The following is an 18,867-nucleotide window of genomic DNA, read 5'->3' on the forward strand; positions in this document are numbered from 1 at the left end:
ATTTCATGATTTTCGAATTGCATTTAAGTAGCAGAACTATCCTTATGTGAAATGGTTTGAAAATCAAAGAGGGGAAAAACAGCAACAACAAAAATGTTTCCAAAGTCTTGCTTTTCAGAGGCTTGCAAAAGACCACTGGAAGGGTTAAAAAGCATGATACAATGTACATTGTCAAAGTTCTTTGAAGTGTAGGTGAGGAGGTGCATTTTTTCATAGAAAGATCTCTGATATAATTTACATGTTCTAATTAAACTCCATGGTGACGGTAAAAGGTGAGCATTACTTCACACATTTTGTTAACAGAAAAGGTGAAATATTAATGTCATATTACTTGTCGTATAGGAAGACAATGGTGGCAGAAAGAATAACATAGGGTTCCTAGTGCCAGAATAGACTGCTGTTCATGATTTGTAATTTCCAACCAGCAATTAGCTTTGCCCTAGACAATTTCAAGGCATACAGTTAAAAACTATTGCACAATTTAAGATGTAAGGACAATGGCTGGTAGTCTAGCATGACAGAAGACAATAGTGGCCTTACTCAGAGGCACTACTCCTTTACTATAGTGAAAGCAGCTGTTGATATCTTTTAAACTGTAGGATCACTGTGGTGATGGTTACGTAAAACTCCTAGATGTTGAACATCTGCTACACTATGTTGTCTGTGAATGCAATCGCAGTTGGGTGCATTTATTTACTTTGCTTTTTACACTTTGAATTATGCACAGGTAAACTCATTCACATAAGTGACTGTTAATACAAAACAAAATAAAAACAAGTTGGTATTATGTGCTCAAAGCATTGACACTTAAAAACCTATAATGTACCTATTTCTACTGAAATCAAGGGTCGATTCCTGCCATTCCTTTTAAAAGGCTGTATTTCTTGGTATTCTATCAACTAGATACTTGTTCATCAGCTCTTTTTCATATCTAAATAATTGAGGTTCTTTGTAAAGACCCTGAGGCCCTGTCTAGATCCCTAAATACCTTCTGAAGCATAAAGAAAAGATTAGATTATGTTCAGTGTAGTCTAATGTTAAATATTTTTCACTGAATGCTCATTCTTTGAAAGTTGGCAATCCATTGCTATCTCTGTATTAATTGGAATATTTAATTAACCACAACAATAACTCCTTCCTCAGCCATGCCAGATAATATTACATCAAGAAGAATAATAGGTTTGATATTCAATTTGCTTGCAGGGGACCCTTTTATAGGTGAGAAGCTGATGCTATTCTACCCAGAAGCTCAGAAAACCAAAATGCCTTTACCTGTTGCATTCCTTGCAGGGCTTGTTGCAGGAGTTTCAGCTGCTGTTCTTTGTTAGGGTCATCTTCTCTGTGGACTTTGCCTTGTTCTTGCTTGAGCAGTTCTACTTCATTCCGGTAGGCATCGAGCTGCCAACGGAGGCTGTCATTTTCTTCCTTCAGAGCTTCTGCCTGTGATACTAAGGCTAACAATCAATATAAAATATGAAACCATATATCCAGATTCATTTGTGATTCATCTGGATATCACAAAAAGGTTGGTTCTTCCTCTTGATGAAGAACTTCAGGTTTGAGTTGGCCATCTCAGCAAGAGATGGATACAAAAGCACACAGGCCCGTTTTTATAAATGAACTAGGATTCCAACACACAAAAGTTCACATCATGTTCCTCATTCTCCACCTCAAATATAACTAAGATATTTCGAGGTAGCATCAATTTCTTTTATTTGAAATGTAGGAAATAACAGCCCTATAATAATAAAATATAGGACCAATTCCCTTGAACTGACAACTGCCTACACAATCATGTTGCTGACAGATGTTTTTAAGGAATGCAGCATTGAGAAACTTAACCTCGGAATTTCCTGCTGCTCTGTAGCTTTGTATAAAGAGTCAGATTCTAACTTCAGTTACACTCATTTTATTTTTACTGAAAATGTAAGGGGGAATAATGAAGAATCAAAGTAGTGCCAGAGGTTAGCAGGCTGGAAAGCAAATGCTGAGGGACATGGTTATGGGAGGCACACAAATATGGGAGCCCGGAAAAAGAAATACAAGGCACAGATGGAGTTGTGTTAGTGAATATGCAATTGCATTTCAAGATTTCTTTCTTTCCTTCCTTTTTTTTTTTTTTTCTTTTTTTTGACAGAGTTTCACTCTGTCGCCTAGGCTGGAGTGCAGTGGTGGGATCTTGGCTCACTGCAACCTCCGCCTCCTGGGTTCAAGCAATTCTCCCGCCTCAGCCTCCTGAGTAGGCGGGACTACAGGCGGCCACACCATGCCCGGCTAATTTTTGTATTTTTAGTAGAGGCAGGGTTTCGCCATATTGGCCAGGCTGGTCTCGAACTCCTGACCTTGTGATCCGCCTGCCTCAGCCTCCCAAAATGCTGAGATTACAGGCGTGAGCCACCACGCCTGGCCCAAGATTTCTTAATATGCACGTTTTCATGTACTTCTTTTAAAATAACTGTTAAACAACAATTTGAAACACACACACACACACACGAATATAGCATTGACTCGTCTCACAGAGGAAAGGTAAATGTAAAAACTAAGACATAAGATTTCCAGTTTCCAGTCTGGCATGTAAGGACCTTTAGAAGCTGCCACTCTGTCTTAATAACAAGTAAAAAGCTGAACAATGTGAAAAATCAACAACTCTTTTTATATTTGTTAGAGAAGTGAGGTTACAGGGCAAGCAGCTGCCCCCAAAACAAAACTGGAGATACAGACAGGTGAATACAGAGAATCACAATTTACTGGACCAAAGACCCATGAGCAGAAACTTCCATGGGACCCAGTCCTTGGGTAGGAAAACCTGAGGTGTAATTAACAAATTGCTGGAGGCTCAGTGTGGACAAGTCTGTGAAATTAGCTGGGCGTGGTGTTGTGTGCCTGTAATCCCAGCTACTCAGGAGGCTGAGGCAGGAGAATTGCTTGAACCTGGGAGGTGGAGGTTGCAGTGAGCTGAGATCACGCCACTACACTCCAGCCTGAGTGACAGAGTGAGACTCAGTCTTGGAAAAAACAAACAAACAAACAAACAAACAAAACTCCAGGAAGACCCAGTCATTGGAGAGCTCCCACACATTTGTAAGTTTTAGCTCCAGGAGATATACCAGTTCCTTACAGTGAATATCAGAGAAAAATCTCCTCATGTTTCTGGCAGGGGAAGGGGAAAAGGAACAATTTTGAAATCGCAGACCATCCTGGTCTTCTTCACAAGGCCTGCCCTCGGGAAAATCTATTTTACCAGAGCCTCACCTGCTGGGGTTTTAGAAGAACCTAACAGACCTGGGGGAAGATAAATGTCCAACTCCAGCCCCCTCAGCCATCCTGTCCCACCAAAGGTGTGTGTGTGGGGGTGGGTGGGGGGTGATGGTGGTGGGAGTGGGATAAAACTGAGAAGCACTGGTGAAGTTCACAGTTCAGAGACACAGGTTCACCAAAAGACTGAGACCTAATCATAGAACTAGAGAATGCTTTCCCTTCCTCTACACCTTACCACAATATTACTAAAGGGCTACTTATGAGAATTTCTTTCACCTAGTACATCATGTCCAGATTTTAATGAAAAATTACAAGGCATACTAAACAGTAGAAAACACAGTTTTAAGAGATACAGCAAACACCAGAACCAGACTCAGATATGGAAGAGATGTTGGAATTATCAGACTGGGATTTTTTTTTAAAAAAACTATGATTAATATGCAATGGTCTTTAAAGAAAAAATTAGACAACATACAAGAACAGATGGATAATAAGAGCATAAAGAAGAAATTCAAAGAAAGAATAAAATTAAATATTAGAGATCAAAAACACTAATAGAAATGAAGAATGCCTTTGATGGGGAAATATTAGACTGGACATAACTAAGGAAATAATCCCTGAGCTTGAGGATATGACAATAGAAACTTCCAAAACTGAAAATCTGTCTTAGTCCGTTTTAACTGCTATAACCAAATACCACAAACTGGGTAGCTTATGAACAACAGTAATTTATTTCTCACAATTCTGGAAGCTCAGAGGTCCAAGATCAAGGTGCCAGTATCTTCAGTGTCTAGTGAGGGCCTATTTCCTAGTTCATAGATGGTAACTTCTACCTGTGTCCTCACATTAGGAAGGGACAAGCGGCTCTTTGGGGTCTCTTTTTATAAGTGTACTAATCCCATTCATGAGGGCTCTGCCCTTATGACCTAATCACCCCCCAAGGGCCTCACCTCCTAATAGCACATTGCTGATTAAGTTTCAACATGAATTTTGGGGGATACATACATTCAGACCATAGCAAAAACAAAAAGAAAAAAACAACAGATGCTGGCGAGGTTGTGGAGAAAAAGGAACGCTTTTACACTGTTGCTGGGAGTGTAAATTACTTCAACAACTGTGGAAGACTGTGGTGAATCCTCAAAGACCTAGATCCAGCAATCCCATTACTGGGTATACACCCAAAGGAATATAAATCATTGTATTATAAAGACACATGCATGAGTATGTTCACTGCAGCACTATTCACAATAGCAAAGACATGGAATCAACCCAAATGCCCCTCAATGATAGACTGGATAAAGAAAATGTGGTACATATACACCACAGAATACTATGCAGCTATTTAAAGGAATGAGGACATGTCCTTTGCAGGGACATGGATGGAGCTGGAAGTCATTATCCTTAGCAAACTAACACAGGAACAGAAAACCAAATACTACATGTTCTCACTTATAAGTGGGAGCTGAATGATGAGAACACATGGACACATGGGAGGGAACAACACACGCTGGGGCTTGTTGGAGGGTAGGGGCTGGGAGGAGGGAGAGCATCAGGAAAAACAGCTAATGCACACTGGGCTTACTACCTAGGTGATGGGGTGATCTGTGCAGCAAACCACAATGGCACGCATTTAGCTATGTGACAAACCTGCAGATCCTGCACATATACCCCTGAACTTTAAATAAAAGTTGAAAATAAAAAAAATACTGAAAAAAGTACATAACAGAATATCCAAGAACTGTAGGACCACTACAAAAGTTGGAAACATGTGTAATGGAAATACCTGGAAGGAGAAGAAAGAAAGAAACAGAAGCAATATTTGAAGCAATAATGACTGAGAATTTCTCCGAAATTAATGTCAGACACCAAACCATAGATCCAGGAAGTTCAGAGAACACGAGACAGGATAAATGCCAAAAACCCCTTCAGCCTACGCATATCATATTCAAACTTAAGAAAATCAAAGAAAAAATCTTGAAAGAAACCACAAGGGAAACAAACACCTTACCTATAGAGGAGCACAAATAAACATTATACCTGACTTCTTTTCAGAAATTGTGCAAATAAAAAGTGGAATAAAATATTTACGGAGTTAAGAGAAAAAAAATCAACAACCTAGAATTCTGCACCCTGTGAAATCTGGATCTACATAAAGAAAGGAAGAGCATCAAAGAATGAAAAAGTGAATGTAAAATAAAAACTTTTGGCTGGGCGCAGTGGCTTATGCCTGTAATCCCAGCACTTTGGGAGGCTGAGGTGGGCAGATCATGAGGTCAGGAGTTCGAGACCAGCCTGGCCAACATGGTGAAACCCCGTCTCTACTAAAAATACAAAAATTAGCTGGGCGTTGTGGCGGGTGCCTGTAATCCCAGCTACTCAGGAGGCTGAGGCAGGATAATCGTTTGAATCTGGGAGATGGAGGTTGCAGTGAGCTGAGATTGTGCCATTGCACTCCATCCTGGGCAACAAGAGTGAAACTCCATCTCCAAAAAAAAAAAAAAAAAAAAAAGAGAATTATGCTAAATCTACTCTTCCTGTGACAGCACATCTGTTTACAGTATGGTTTACCAAATATCTTAGGCCCACTGTTGAGACCTACTACTCAGAAAAGAATATTCCTTTCAAAATATTACTGCTGTTGACAATGCACCTAGTCACCCAAGAATATTGATGGAGAAGTACAAGGAGACAAATGTTGTCTTCACACCTATTAACACAACATCCATTCTGTAGCCTGTGGATCAAGAAGTCATTCTGACTTTCAAGTCTTATTATTTTAAAAAATCATTTCATAAGGCTATAGTTGCCATAGATAGTGGTTCCTCTGATGGATCTGTGTAAAGTAGATTGGAAACCTTCTGGAAAGGATTCATGATGCCATTAAGAATGTTCATGATTCTGGGGAGGAGGTCAAAGTATCAACATTAACAGGAGTTTGGGAGTTGACTTCAACTCTCACTGATGAATTTCAGGAGTTCAAGACTTCAGTGGAGGAAGTAATGGCAGATGTGGAGGGAATAGCAAGACACCTAGAATTAGAAGTGGAGCCTAAAGATATGGATTGAATTGCTGGAGCCTCCTGATAAAAATTTAATGAACAAGGAGTTGCTTCCTATGGATGAGCAAAGAAAATGGTTTCTTGAGATGGAATCTATTCCTGATGAAGATGCTGTGAACATTGTTGAAATGACAAAAAAGGATTTAGAATATTTCATAAATTCAGTTGATAAAGCAGTTATGGGGTTTGAGAGGATTGACTTCAATTTTGAAAAAAGTTCTGTGGGTAAAATGCTATCAAACAGCATTACATACTACAGATAAATCTTTAATGAAAAGAAGAGTCAATTGATATAGTATACATTATTGTCTTACTTGAAGAAATTGCCACAGTCACATCAACCTTCAGCAACCTCCAACCTGATCAGTCAGCAGCCATCCACATAAAGGCAAAATTCTCCCCCAGCAAAAAAGATTACAACTTGCTGAAGGCTCAGATGATAGTTAACATATTTTTTTAGCAATACAGTCTTTTAAAATTAAGGTATGTAAATTGTTTTTTAGGCATTATGCTTAAAAGACTACAGTATAATGTAGACTTAACTTTTATATGAACTGGGAAACCAAATAATTCATATAGAGTGCTTTATTGCAATATTAGCTTTATTGCAGTGGTCTGAAATGGAACCTGTAATACCTGTGAGGTGAGGTGAGGTATTCCTGTATGCATTTATGTATGCTTATGGACAAGTGAAATAAATGACAGCAATGATACAAGAAATGGAAGGGGAGAATCAGGAGCATTTTGCTATTATAAGATACTTGCAGTACCCATGAAATGGTATAGTGTTATTTGAAAGTGGGGTTGAATTAATTGTAAATGTATATAATCTAGGGAAACCATTAAAAAATGTGAAAAAAGGTATAAATGATATGATAAAGGAGAAAAATGTGAAATAATATAATATGTTCAATTAAAAATACAAAAGGCAGAACAAGTACAGAAGACAAAAGAAACAAAAAACAAGGGTAACCAAAAGAAAACAGCAACAAACATGGTAGATATTTATCCAACTATATCAATAATCAGTTAAAAAAATTATTGATCTAAGTATGCCAATTAAAAGACAGATGTCAGTGTGGATTAAAAAATAAGACCCAACCATAGGTTGTCTACAAGAAATCTGCTTTAAATATAAGGGTGCATATAGATTAAAAGGAAAAAGATGGAGAAAGATATACCATTTTAACACTAATTAAAAGAAAGTGGAAGTGGCTATATTAATTTCAGACAGAGCTGATTTCAGAGCAATGAAATTTATCAGGGAGTAAGAGGAGCATTGCATACTATTGAAGGGGTTAATACTCCAAGAAGACATACCAATACTGTTTGTGAGCCTAATAACAGAGCATTAGAATACACAAGTGAATAACTGATATGACTGCAAGGAGAAATACATGAATCTACTATTACAGTTGGAGAGTTTAGCTCCCTTCTATCAGAAATGGACAGATCCAGCAAACAGAAATCAGTAATGACACAGTTGAACTCAACACCACCATCAAACCACTGTATATAATTACCATGTATAGACTATTTCATCTAATAAAAGCAGATTACACATTCTTCTCAAGCTCACATGGAAGTTTAACCAAGAGAGACCACATTATGGGCCATAAAGCACACCTTAAAAAGTAAAAGAAGAGAAATTTTACAATGTGTGTTCTCAGATCACAGTGGAACTAAATTAGAAATCAGTAACAGAAAGATAGCTGGAAATTCCCCAAATACATGGAACTTGAATAGTATACTTATAAGTAACACATAGATTAAAAAAGAAATCTCAAGAAAAATTTACAAGTATTTTAAAATAAATGAAAATGAAAATACAAGTTATTAAAATTTGTGAAATGCAGTGAAAGCAGTACTTACGTGGGAAATTTATAGCATTTAATCCATCTATTAGACATAAAGAAAGTTCTAACACTAATAATCTAAGCTTTTACCTTAGGAAACTAAAACAAGAAGAACAAATTAAACAAATCCAAAGTAAGCAGACATTTTGGCAGTTTCTTACAAAACTAAACATACTCTTACCATACCATCCAGCAATCATGCTCCTTAGCATTTATCCAAATGAACTAAAAACTTGTGTCCACACAAAAATCTGCACATGGATGTTTACAGCAGCTTTATTCATAATTGCTAAAAGTTGGAAGCAATCAAGATGTCCTTCAGTAAGTGAATGGATAAATAAACTATGGTACATCCAGACAATGGAATATTATTCAGTGCTAAAAAGAAATGAGCCATCAAGCCATGAAAAGACATGAAAGAAAATTAAATGCATATTACTAAGTGAAAAAAGCCAATCTGAAAAGGCTACATACTATAGGATTACAACTATATAATATTCTGGAAAAGACAAAACTTTTTACTGGAGACAGTAAAAAGATTAGTCATTGCCAGTGATTAGTGAGGAGGAAGGGATGAAAAGGTGGACCACAGAGGATTTTAGGGCAGTGAAACTATTCTGTATGATACTACAGTGATGGATACATACCATTTCAAATTTTTCAAAACCCAAAGAACATGCAAGACCAAGAATGAACCCTAATGTAAACTATAAACTTTAGGTAATGATGATATGTTAATGTAGGTTCATCAATAGTAACAAATTATAATCAATTGTAACAAAATGTACCATTTTGGTGAAGGATGTTGATAGTGGGGGATACTGTGCTTTTACAGGGACAGAGATTATATGGAAACTCTCAACTTTCCGTACAATTTTGCTGTGAATGTAAACTGCTCTAAAAAAGAAACTTATTAATTTAAAAAATGAAGGAAACTTAGGTTATATGTAATTATTTATGGTTTAGGGCACATTTTTCAAGTTCAAAAATCATAAAGCCTATTTCAAAATATTTAATCAGAAGATTTCATTCACTCAACAAACATTCATTTAGTACCTTTAGAATGAAAGGTAGAATGAAGTGGAAAGCAAAAAATTGTGTAAGGGTAGACATAAATTAGATAAAAAGGCAAGGCTTTTATTTTGAGCCGTCTCTTCAACCTTATTTTTAATGAGAACCAAATAATTATGGTGGGTTTTCCATAGGTATTCAAGAGGTCAATAACACTAGTTTCATTGTAGTCCAGGAAATACAATTTAGAAAATCAAGTTTCAGGCTTATGACTATGGTTTAAAAAATATGATCCCACTAGTTTCTATTGTTTACATGCCAAATTAATGGAAACATTTGTAGTTTATACCTTTTTTGATTACTAACAGAACACAAAACCCAGAAAAAGAGACATTTTTAAAATGGATCAAAGCAGACTGGGCCGCAGGCCGTGGGGCCCGCGCCCGCCTGGAGGGATGGGGCTGCCCAGCACCTAAGGGCTGGGCCTGCTGCGTTTCATGCCCCAGCAGCCGCGCCCCACATCCACGCTGGGATGGTGAACCTAGCAGCCATGGTGTGGCGCCGGCTTCTGCGGAAGAGGTGAGTTCTCGCCCTGGTCTTTGGGCTGTCGCTTGTCTACTTCCTCAGCACCACCTCCAGGCAGGAGGAGAGGGCAGTGAGAGAGAGGAATCCCCTGCAGGTTCAAGACCATGATCAGCCCATCCCGTGGAAAGTGTAGTTTAACTTGGGCAATAGCAGTCGTCCCAGCAATCAGTGCCACAACTCCATTCAAGGGAAACACCTCATCACGGATGAACTCAGCTACGTTTGTGAGAGGAAGGATTTGCTGGTGAATGGCTGCTGTAACGTCAACGTCCCTAGCACAAAGCAGTACTGCTGCGATGGCTGCTGGCCAAATGGCTGCTGAGTACTGTGTCTCCTGCTGCCTGCAGTCCAGCAAGCAACTTCTCCTGGAGCACTTCCTCAATCAAGCAGCTGTGGCATTCCAGAACCTCTCCATGGCAGTCAAAGATCACTTGGAATTGTGCCTGGTCAAATGCAGGACCTCATCCCAGAGCCTGCAGCATGAGAACACCTACTGGGACCCCATAGCAAAGTACTCCTACTGAGAAAGCCTGCCAGAGCTCTTCCCTGCATGATAGGCCAGTGGACTTACTCCAGCCTGGGTGAGGAGGCCCCACTGAAGAACTCCCCTCCTGGGGCCCAGCTTCAGCACTCAGGCCAGGCCGTGGGAAGAAGACAAAGGCAGCGTTAGGAAACCTTGGCTTTGACCACTTCTTGTGTTGTCATCTTTGGCTTCATTCACGACCCGGGCTTACCAGATAGAACTCTTCTGTAAAGCAGCTTGTACCCTCCAGCTGGTCCCATTTGGGAAAGATGAAACCGCAGGCCAGGCTCATGGCAGTGTTGGCGTTCTTGCATGACTCCACCCTGAGACCTGCACAGGGACCTGTGACTTGTGTTCGTTGGGGACTGGTGTCACTTCTAGGTTTGATCCAGGCCTTTTCACTGTAAAATTATTTATTGGATTCCTTTGGAGTAGTGGGAAAATTATAATGTTTTATGTAGGAAAATGCCTTGCCCTTCTAGTTGAGTATGTTCAAGGAAATTATTTTTGTTGTTGTTCTGTGTTTTCAAGTTTCACGAGTTAAGTCATCCCTTCACCCAGATAAAATGTTTTGTCTTTTAGGACATGGATGTTCTCTCTAGGCAGTTATTTTTGTTTGTATTTTGACAGTATCAAGCGTAGGCCCTGAACATAACCTGTTAGCCATATCCTGATGTCTAAAATTATGTAAAAACTCAGACACTCTTCCATTCTAATCTAACTGCAAGATTTCTAGCAGTGGGCACCGTGTGTCCTCCCTCAGTTTCTTTTCTAGTGACAGTTGAATGTGCTCATATACCCTATGGAGAGCACTGTTTTAGTAGAAATCTAACTTCTCATCCTGGAGAAATTTTCTTTTGCCACTTAAAATTAACTGTGGGCTGCTAAGCCAGGGTACAATGGGAGCCTGAGGAAGATCAGAGGCAACTTCTTCTGTTCTGTCAATAGAAACCCAATGTTGAGGCAATTCCTAAACAGAGATGTACCTAACAGCTTGCTGTATGTGTTCATTCTTTATTGCTTTCAGCTTTGGGGGTGCAATAGGTATAAATGTTTAGTTTCCCTATTATTTGCAAGGAAGAAGAAGAAACCCAACTTATTAGAGTGCTGCAAGAGAAGAGTCTTACTCCTACCCTGAGTGGGAGATGAGAATGGTCATTATGGCTTAGAGAATGCTGCATGTGTAGGTTGCTGGTGTGCCCTGAATCCACGTGCAAAAAGCACTCCCCATTTTTCTACTGTAATGCAGATTCTCTGATTCAAGGTCTAGCATATTTGATCCTAAGATCAAGACATCATTCCCTTTGAATAGTACTGCTCTTTGATTTCAGTAGTCACATTAACACACAACTCTCCTATATTCCTTCACTAACCTCAGGATTGAGCAAGGTCTTTTTTATTTATTTATTTTTGTTGAAATTATTGACCTGGGAGCAGGGTGCTAGTTCTATGGTCAGAATTCAATGTTTTTTTTTTCAGTGGAGCTTTTTCTTTGGGCATATTTGTCTTCCAATACATTTCTGCAATATTTCCTTAACTTCCTACTACTACCTCTTATACTCATCTCCCAAAATAATTTGCCTCCCTTAAATAAGTTTTCTTAGATGGTAAGTTGTCAGGCAATTTTAAAAATATTAGATCTCAAGAAATCTATTCCATTTGCATTAAACATTTCAGATTCTGTGTGTTTGCAGCAGGACTAAATCAAACTCTGACGTGAAAAAATAAAAATAAAAAAATGGATCAAATTTACAATCTGTATATTAAATGTATAAGAAAGTTGAAAGGCAATTTGACAAAGATATGAATTTTCTTAATTACCTATAGGGAAGAACTTTGGGTAGGAGAAAATAAAAGAAAAGTGATAGAAATTAAACTGGCTGGGTGCAGTGGCTCACACCTGTAATCCCAGCACTTTGGGAGGCCTGAGGTTGGGAGTTTGAGACCAGCCTGACCAACATAGAGAAACCTGTCTCTACTAAAAATACAAAATTAGCGGGTATGGTGGCGCATGCCTGTAATCCCAGCTACTCGGGAGGCTGAGGCAGGAGAATCCCTTGAACCCAGGAGGCAGAGGTTGTGGTGAGCTGAGATGGCACCATTGCACTCCAGCCTGGGCAACAAGAGCGAAACTCCGTCTCCAAAAAAAAAAAGAAGGAATTAAACAATTAACATTATTAGCTATAAATGGTGAAAGAAGGGTTTATCTAAAGGAATTTCAAAGAGAAGATTCATCCTCTACATAATGAATGGAAAGAACTTGTGCATTACCAAGATGAAATATTGCTGTGGTTTGGTTATGATTTATTTTTCTTCAGCAAAATGCATATTGAAATTTTATCCCTAATGTGGTGGTGTTGGGCCTAGTGGGAGGTGTTTGGGTCATAAGGGTGGATCCCTCATGAATAGATTAATGCCCTCCCTGGGAAGGGGGGTGCATTCTCACTCTATTAGTTGTTAAAAAGAGCCTGGCCGGGCTTGGTGGCTCATGCTTGTAATCCCAGCACTTTGGGAGGCCGAGGCTGGTGGGTCACGAGGTCAGGAGATTGAGACCATTCTGGCCAACATGAAACCCCGTCTCTATTAAAAATACAAAAATTAGCTGGGTGTGGTGGCATGTGCCTGTAATCCCAGCTACTCAGGAGGCTGAGGCAGGAGAATCACTTGAACCAGGAAGTCAGAGGTTGCAGTGAGCCAAGATCGCGCCACAGCACACCAGCCTGGCAACAGTGTGAGACTCCATATCAAAAAAAAAAAAAAAAAAAGCCTGACACCTCCCCTCTCCTCTTGCTTCCTCTCTCACCATATGATCTCTGCCTACACTGGCTCCCCTTCACCTTCTGCCTTGAGTGGAAGCAGCTTGAGGCTCTTACCAGATGCAAATACTCAATCTTGAATTTTCCAGCCTTCGGAATTGTAAGTCAAATAAACCTTTTTTCTTTATAAATTACTCAGTCTTAGGTATTCCTTTATAGCAACATAAAATGGACTAAGACAAGTATATACAAAAAAAAAAAAAAAACACCCATATTAGCGTGAAAACATTCTGTACTCCTAAAAGGAAGCTGCCTTTAGAGAGGTGCTGGGTTTAATTCAACTCCTTGAACATGGGGGTTTTCCTAAAACTAGTATGTACTGATGTAGGCTGCTGTGATCAGATGGTCTATCCAAAGCAGAAAGTGGCAACGTAATATGAAGGGTTCTGGTTAGAAGTATCTTCTACTAGTGTTGTTGAGGTGTTCTTAGCATCCACATTTGTTTTCTGTGGATGGCCATGCAATGATCCTGATACAGCAGTTTTAAACCTTGCATTTTAGTTTTAAAGACTTACAAAAAGATCTTTGGCATGACATATTCATTTTATGATTGGTTTTATTATTAATTTTAATTCTTGTTGTTATGCAGATTTTGTGTCTCTTGGATTCCAAGCACTCCAAATAATATCTATCCTTGCCATCTCTTCCAGTGGCTGGGATACTTTTCATCAGACAAGCACTAACAACCACAACATCAAAAGAAGATACTATGAGTGAAGATGATTTTTATATACAAAACTCTATAGAAAAAGGCATATTAACTATCTGCCAAACAGAGGAAGAAATATTTGGTTTGCTTGCAGGGTGAGTACCAAGGACAGCATCTCGAGCTGGAGTTTGGCTGAATAGTACACAGGTTACTCTGTAAATCAAGTGACTCCTACAGATTAACAATTATTAATTTCTGTTTTGGTTTGCATGTTTGTCCTCTGGCAGTCCACATGGCTCAATACAAAATAGTGATATTTCATTTTCCTCCTTTTATTTCTTCTTGTACTGCAGGCCAGTAATTATGCTCATGTTCTACATGTCACACGGAGATACATGGAAGAGAAAAGGGCAGAGATCTAGGAGAATGATTAGAGGCGTATTCTCCAGTTTAAATGTAAAAATATTTTCCCTCTGAGAAAATGAGGAGGAGAGACTGTTTTTGTCCTGGGGGAAAGGGCATGCTGATGAGCAGTGATGGATACCTGCAGCAAAGTGGGAGCAGATAATAATCTTCTCAGTTTGGACCTGTCACCAAGTGAAAGAAAATGTGATCACCTGTAATGCTACTGAGGGGACCTTACCTACAAAATATATTTCCCACTCTCTGAAATGAGGGGTTTTTGTCATTTTAATGAGGACACCAAGTCTTTCCTTTCACAGACTTAATATTAATTGGGCCCATTTCTGAAGCTGAAGTTCTTTGTACATTGCCAGAACATTGAAAAGTTCAATATTACCTTTTAATAATATGTTTGAGTAGGTGAATCCATCAGTCCTGATACTAAAGAGCATAGTACAGTGAATGTATTCATATCCTGCCATCATTAGTTCTTGGCTTCTCCTTTTTGGCTATTTCCTATGTGGGGAAAATGTTTCTCTTTATGACAATTGTTCCTCAGATCTGAAGGCTGCCAGTTCATCATGGCAATATGAAAGTATGAAGGCAGCTGTGAACTCCTCTTTTTAGCGGAGCCACTAGCAGCAAAATCCCAGACATGTTTCTGTACAACAAAAGATCAAAAATGATTTTGTGCCATTAAAAAATTAGTGCCTGAGTCTCTTCAATGGTACAAAGAAAACAAGAAAAAAAAAATTAGTAGAAGTAAATTCAGGGAGTCAGCCACCCTTTTAAAGCTTAATTACAGGAGATGCTAAAAATGTTACAAAATTATGGAAGGAAGAGTGGGTAACATTTCTCTCAAGGCTAATAAGAAAGTTTGAGCTGAGGTGATTCACAAAGGGAAAAAGCTGAAAAGAACAAAGAGTGGGAAGAAAGAGCAGGAAATGATATGAATAAGACCTATTGGGGTGGCTGCAGGTCAGCTCAGGCAAAAAATCTCAAGTGGGTTTCCTGACCTCACAATGCCTTGCTTTCCCTTGCCTCTACAGGTTATTGTCACCATTCCAACCAGGCTTCTGCCAGCATGGATGCACCTGGAACCTCATTGTTACCCCTCTTACATCTCTAAATTCCCATCTCAAACACAGAATCCTCATCTACCATTTTCCTCACTGCCTCTCATCACCCCAAGGCTGCTCTCTTTCCTTGCTGGGATCTTTAATCTCACGGAGTGGCCAAGTTCACTAAGCTAGTTCATTAGCTGCTTTCTGGCTGAATAGATCCCAGTGCAAACTCCTCAGTGCCTTGTATTGCTTCAGCTTCCTGAAAACCTCTTGCCAGGCTTACCATGCCAATCCCCAACCCACAGTCACTTGACTCCACTCTCTCTTATCCTGGGCCACAGAGAACTCTTATAGGAAGTTGCAGAGCTAGGCAGCTACATCAATACACACTCATGTTGGCCCCTGCTGATGGGTCTCTCACCTCTCACTGATTTCTTCCTTCCATACTGCCCATAGCATTTATTCCAAATCGGTTCCCTTCTCCTCGTGGTCTCATTTCCAAATCATTTTTGTGATGAATAAACAATCTCTTAGTATATGGAGAAGCCTGGGCTACCTATATTCTTTCAGCTTCCCCTCTCTTGTCTCAGAGAAAGAGGGCTCTCTCCTCTCTAAAGTAAACGCTACTTGAATATGGATCCCTTCCCTTTCTTCTTTCAAAGATTCCACTTCCATAGTATTCTTTTATTTTCTAGCATCTTCAATCTCATACTCTCCATTGCCTCCTTCCTTTTTATTGAACAACAACAACAACAACAAAAACCCTTAACTTTATCGATTCTAGTTGCCATTTATAATATCCATATTTCCTTTTGCTTAGTACCCAACTTCTTGATCTATGGTATTTGTTTACTTTATTTTACTAATGTCATGTATTCTGGCCCCTACCTCTATCACTCTACTAAAATAGCTCTTGCCCAGCATTGTTTCTCTCAATTCCGATTTTCTTTGTAACATCTGTTAATGTCAATGACTACTTACTTCTATAAAAACTTTTCTTGGTTTCCACAACCCAATTCGTTTCTAGTTTTCTTCCAGCCTCTCAGAACTGCTTTTTTCTAACTCCTCTGCAAACTCCTCTTTCTTTCCTTCTCCCTTATTGTGGATAGTCCCCCAAATTCTGTATTCAACCTTTTGCTCTTCTTTCACTTGTCTTTCATATTCATTTAATAATTTTCTCAGGGCTTCAGCCGATACCTCTACACTACCATCTACTATTCCTTCTAGTTTCTTCAACTCTAATTTGAATACAAACCCCTTCTGCCCATTTCTCAATGATCTACTATCTGCAGTTCATCTCATCATATTCCGCAAATCAGTCCCATCCATCAGTCCATTTCTGTCAGTTCTACTGTTATGGTTTGAATTGTGTCCTCTCAAAAAAGATATGTTGAAGCTCTCAGAATCTGGCTTATTTGGAAACAGGTTCTTTACGAGGTAGTCAAATTACAGTGAGGTCATTATGATGGGTCCTAACTTGATATGATTGGTATCCTTATTGACAGAGGAAATTTGGACATAGAAACAGGCATGCACACAGGGAGAACACCATCTAAACATGAAGACAGAGATTGGGATGATGCATCTACCAGACAAGGAACATCAAAGATTGCTGGAAAATGACCAGAAACTAGGAGACAGGAATGCAATGGATTCTCCCTCACAAGGAACTAACCCTACTGAAATCTTGATCTCAGACTTCTAGCTTCCAGAACTGTGAGACAATACATTTCCGTCATTTAAGCCACCCACTTTGTGGTACTTTGTTATGACATCTCTAGTGAACCAATACAATCAACAGGTCTCCAGTCTCTCAGACTAGAAAACACAGACTCATTCCTGGCTTTTTCCTTTTCTTAATCATCTGTATCCAATCTGGCACTAAAGACTTAGGTATATTCCTCGAAAATGACTCCTAGCATCTTTAATCTCATTCAATCCATTGCCTCCTTTTCTTCTACCATTTTTGTCTCAGTTCCTCTTGCCTTCACTCCGGTCCCACCCTTCAGCATTTTACATCTCACTTCCTGTAAAAGTATCTGGTTAGACTCTCTTAATTGAAGATTATCTTTTAAAATGTATAATTCATGTTGCTTTCACCATATTAGCGCCACAGACAAGATGTGCTTATAGTGGCATATTGCTTACTATGCGAAATCTAAGGTTGGCATACATAGCCCTCCATAATTTGGACCCATCTACTCTACTCAGTCTTTTGTCCCCTATATACATCATGCTTATTTCCCACTTTGAGCCCCGACCCTTTTACTCCCTCCCTTCCCCCCACCATCAAGATGCTTTCTTATCTTCCTATCATCTAAACCTGTTCATCTTTCAAGGCCCTGATCAATTTTTCACTGACTGTGACAACTCTGGCCCACACCTGATATCTCTTGCCCTGCTGCATTCTAATCAGTACCTTCCATGTTAGCAGCAAGTGGTATTTCTAAAATTTTGTGTGGATTTACACATATTTATATCTCTATCTCCATCAGCTTATAGGACATAGTGCTTGTTAATTAATTGGCCAAACTCTTGAAGTGGAAATAATGGAAAATAAAAGGTGGGGAAGGAAGAAGGAGATTAGATTAATATTAAGGGAACAGAAAACTTTGGCCAGAACAATGAAGGAGAATTAGTCTAAGTCCATGTTTTCCAAATGTGCTTCCTGGACCACCAGCATCGAAATCATTTAGGATGGCTGATAAAATGCAGATTCCTCAACCCTATTACAGACCTATTGGATCAGATTCTGCAGCTTAGACATCTGAATTTGTAAAGGTAACCCAAATGATTCTTCAGTATACCAAGTCTGAGAACCACTAGTCTAAGTAAACAGAGCAGAAGATGGGTGCTGAAAGGGAAGAGCTTTTCTTATGTTTACTGGGTACAGTACTTTCCATCATGGCTAACAAGATAATGAAATAATTTTACACTATCATGATTTGCTTTGATGTGATTGTCCCTCTTCAATAGATTGCTTTGTGTACATCAGTCCTTTCTTCCATGGCAAGAGTATTTAAAGTACTGCATCACAAATATGGGCTGGCTAATATAGAGTCTCTCAAATAACAGAAATTTTGTGGCACTCCAAGGAAAGATAACTGAGACTTCTAGGCTGGTTTTACTTTCTTCGGGAAGTAAAATCTAACCAGAAACATGCCATAGGTTCCTACAATTCAAGTTTGGTAGCATGGACAGAGGAAAAAAAAAAAAAAACAACAACAACTCTGAGATCTCGTTGCTTAAGCTTTTAATTGGAACCAAATGATAGCTAAAACATGTAGCCACTTTAGATAAAAACTGAAGACCTTTTCACTGGCTCACAATGAGCGGGATTTCTGCAGTTGAGTACTACAGAAGTGAGATAACAGAATTAGATACAATCGAGGGGAAGAAAAATGCACAAAAGTCCTTGAATTAAAATGAATTGAAACCTTCTGGGAGAAAAGCTATTTGGTAAGCTCCATTAAGTCTATTGTAGATAGCTTTATTTGACAAAGCAGCATCCTGGCATGTGGAACAGGAAAGAAAATAGCTATAAGATGATCTGTCAGGGAGTTTCCAGTCTCTAAACGAATAAGATTCTGTGCAGTAGCCAATACAGCTTTTAACTCAAAAGAGATACAGAAGCAAAATGCAATT

General features: G+C 39.1%; 1 protein-coding gene and 1 pseudogene across 18 annotated transcripts in view; one reads left to right on the forward strand and one right to left on the reverse strand.

Moving 5' to 3' along the window:
• Nucleotides 1-18,867, reverse strand: part of ENOX2 (ecto-NOX disulfide-thiol exchanger 2) — a 277,671-nt gene that overhangs the window by 12,090 nt on the left and 246,714 nt on the right. For 12 of the 18 annotated variants that reach the window (XM_016943964.3, XM_016943962.3, XM_063804882.1 and 9 more), the window contains one exon: nt 1,273-1,454. In XM_016943964.3, coding sequence (XP_016799453.1) covers nt 1,273-1,454 — 182 coding nt within the window. The remainder of the gene's footprint in view (nt 1-1,272; nt 1,455-18,867) is intronic. The other 6 variants (XM_063804888.1, XM_054676610.2, XM_063804887.1 and 3 more) reach the window with 1 other exon arrangement.
• On the forward strand, nt 9,716-10,322 carry LOC129138729 (SREBP regulating gene protein-like; annotated as a pseudogene).

Source organism: Pan troglodytes, chromosome X (assembly GCF_028858775.2).
Source record: "Pan troglodytes isolate AG18354 chromosome X, NHGRI_mPanTro3-v2.0_pri, whole genome shotgun sequence".
In the NCBI taxonomy this organism is placed as follows: Eukaryota; Metazoa; Chordata; class Mammalia; order Primates; family Hominidae; genus Pan; species Pan troglodytes.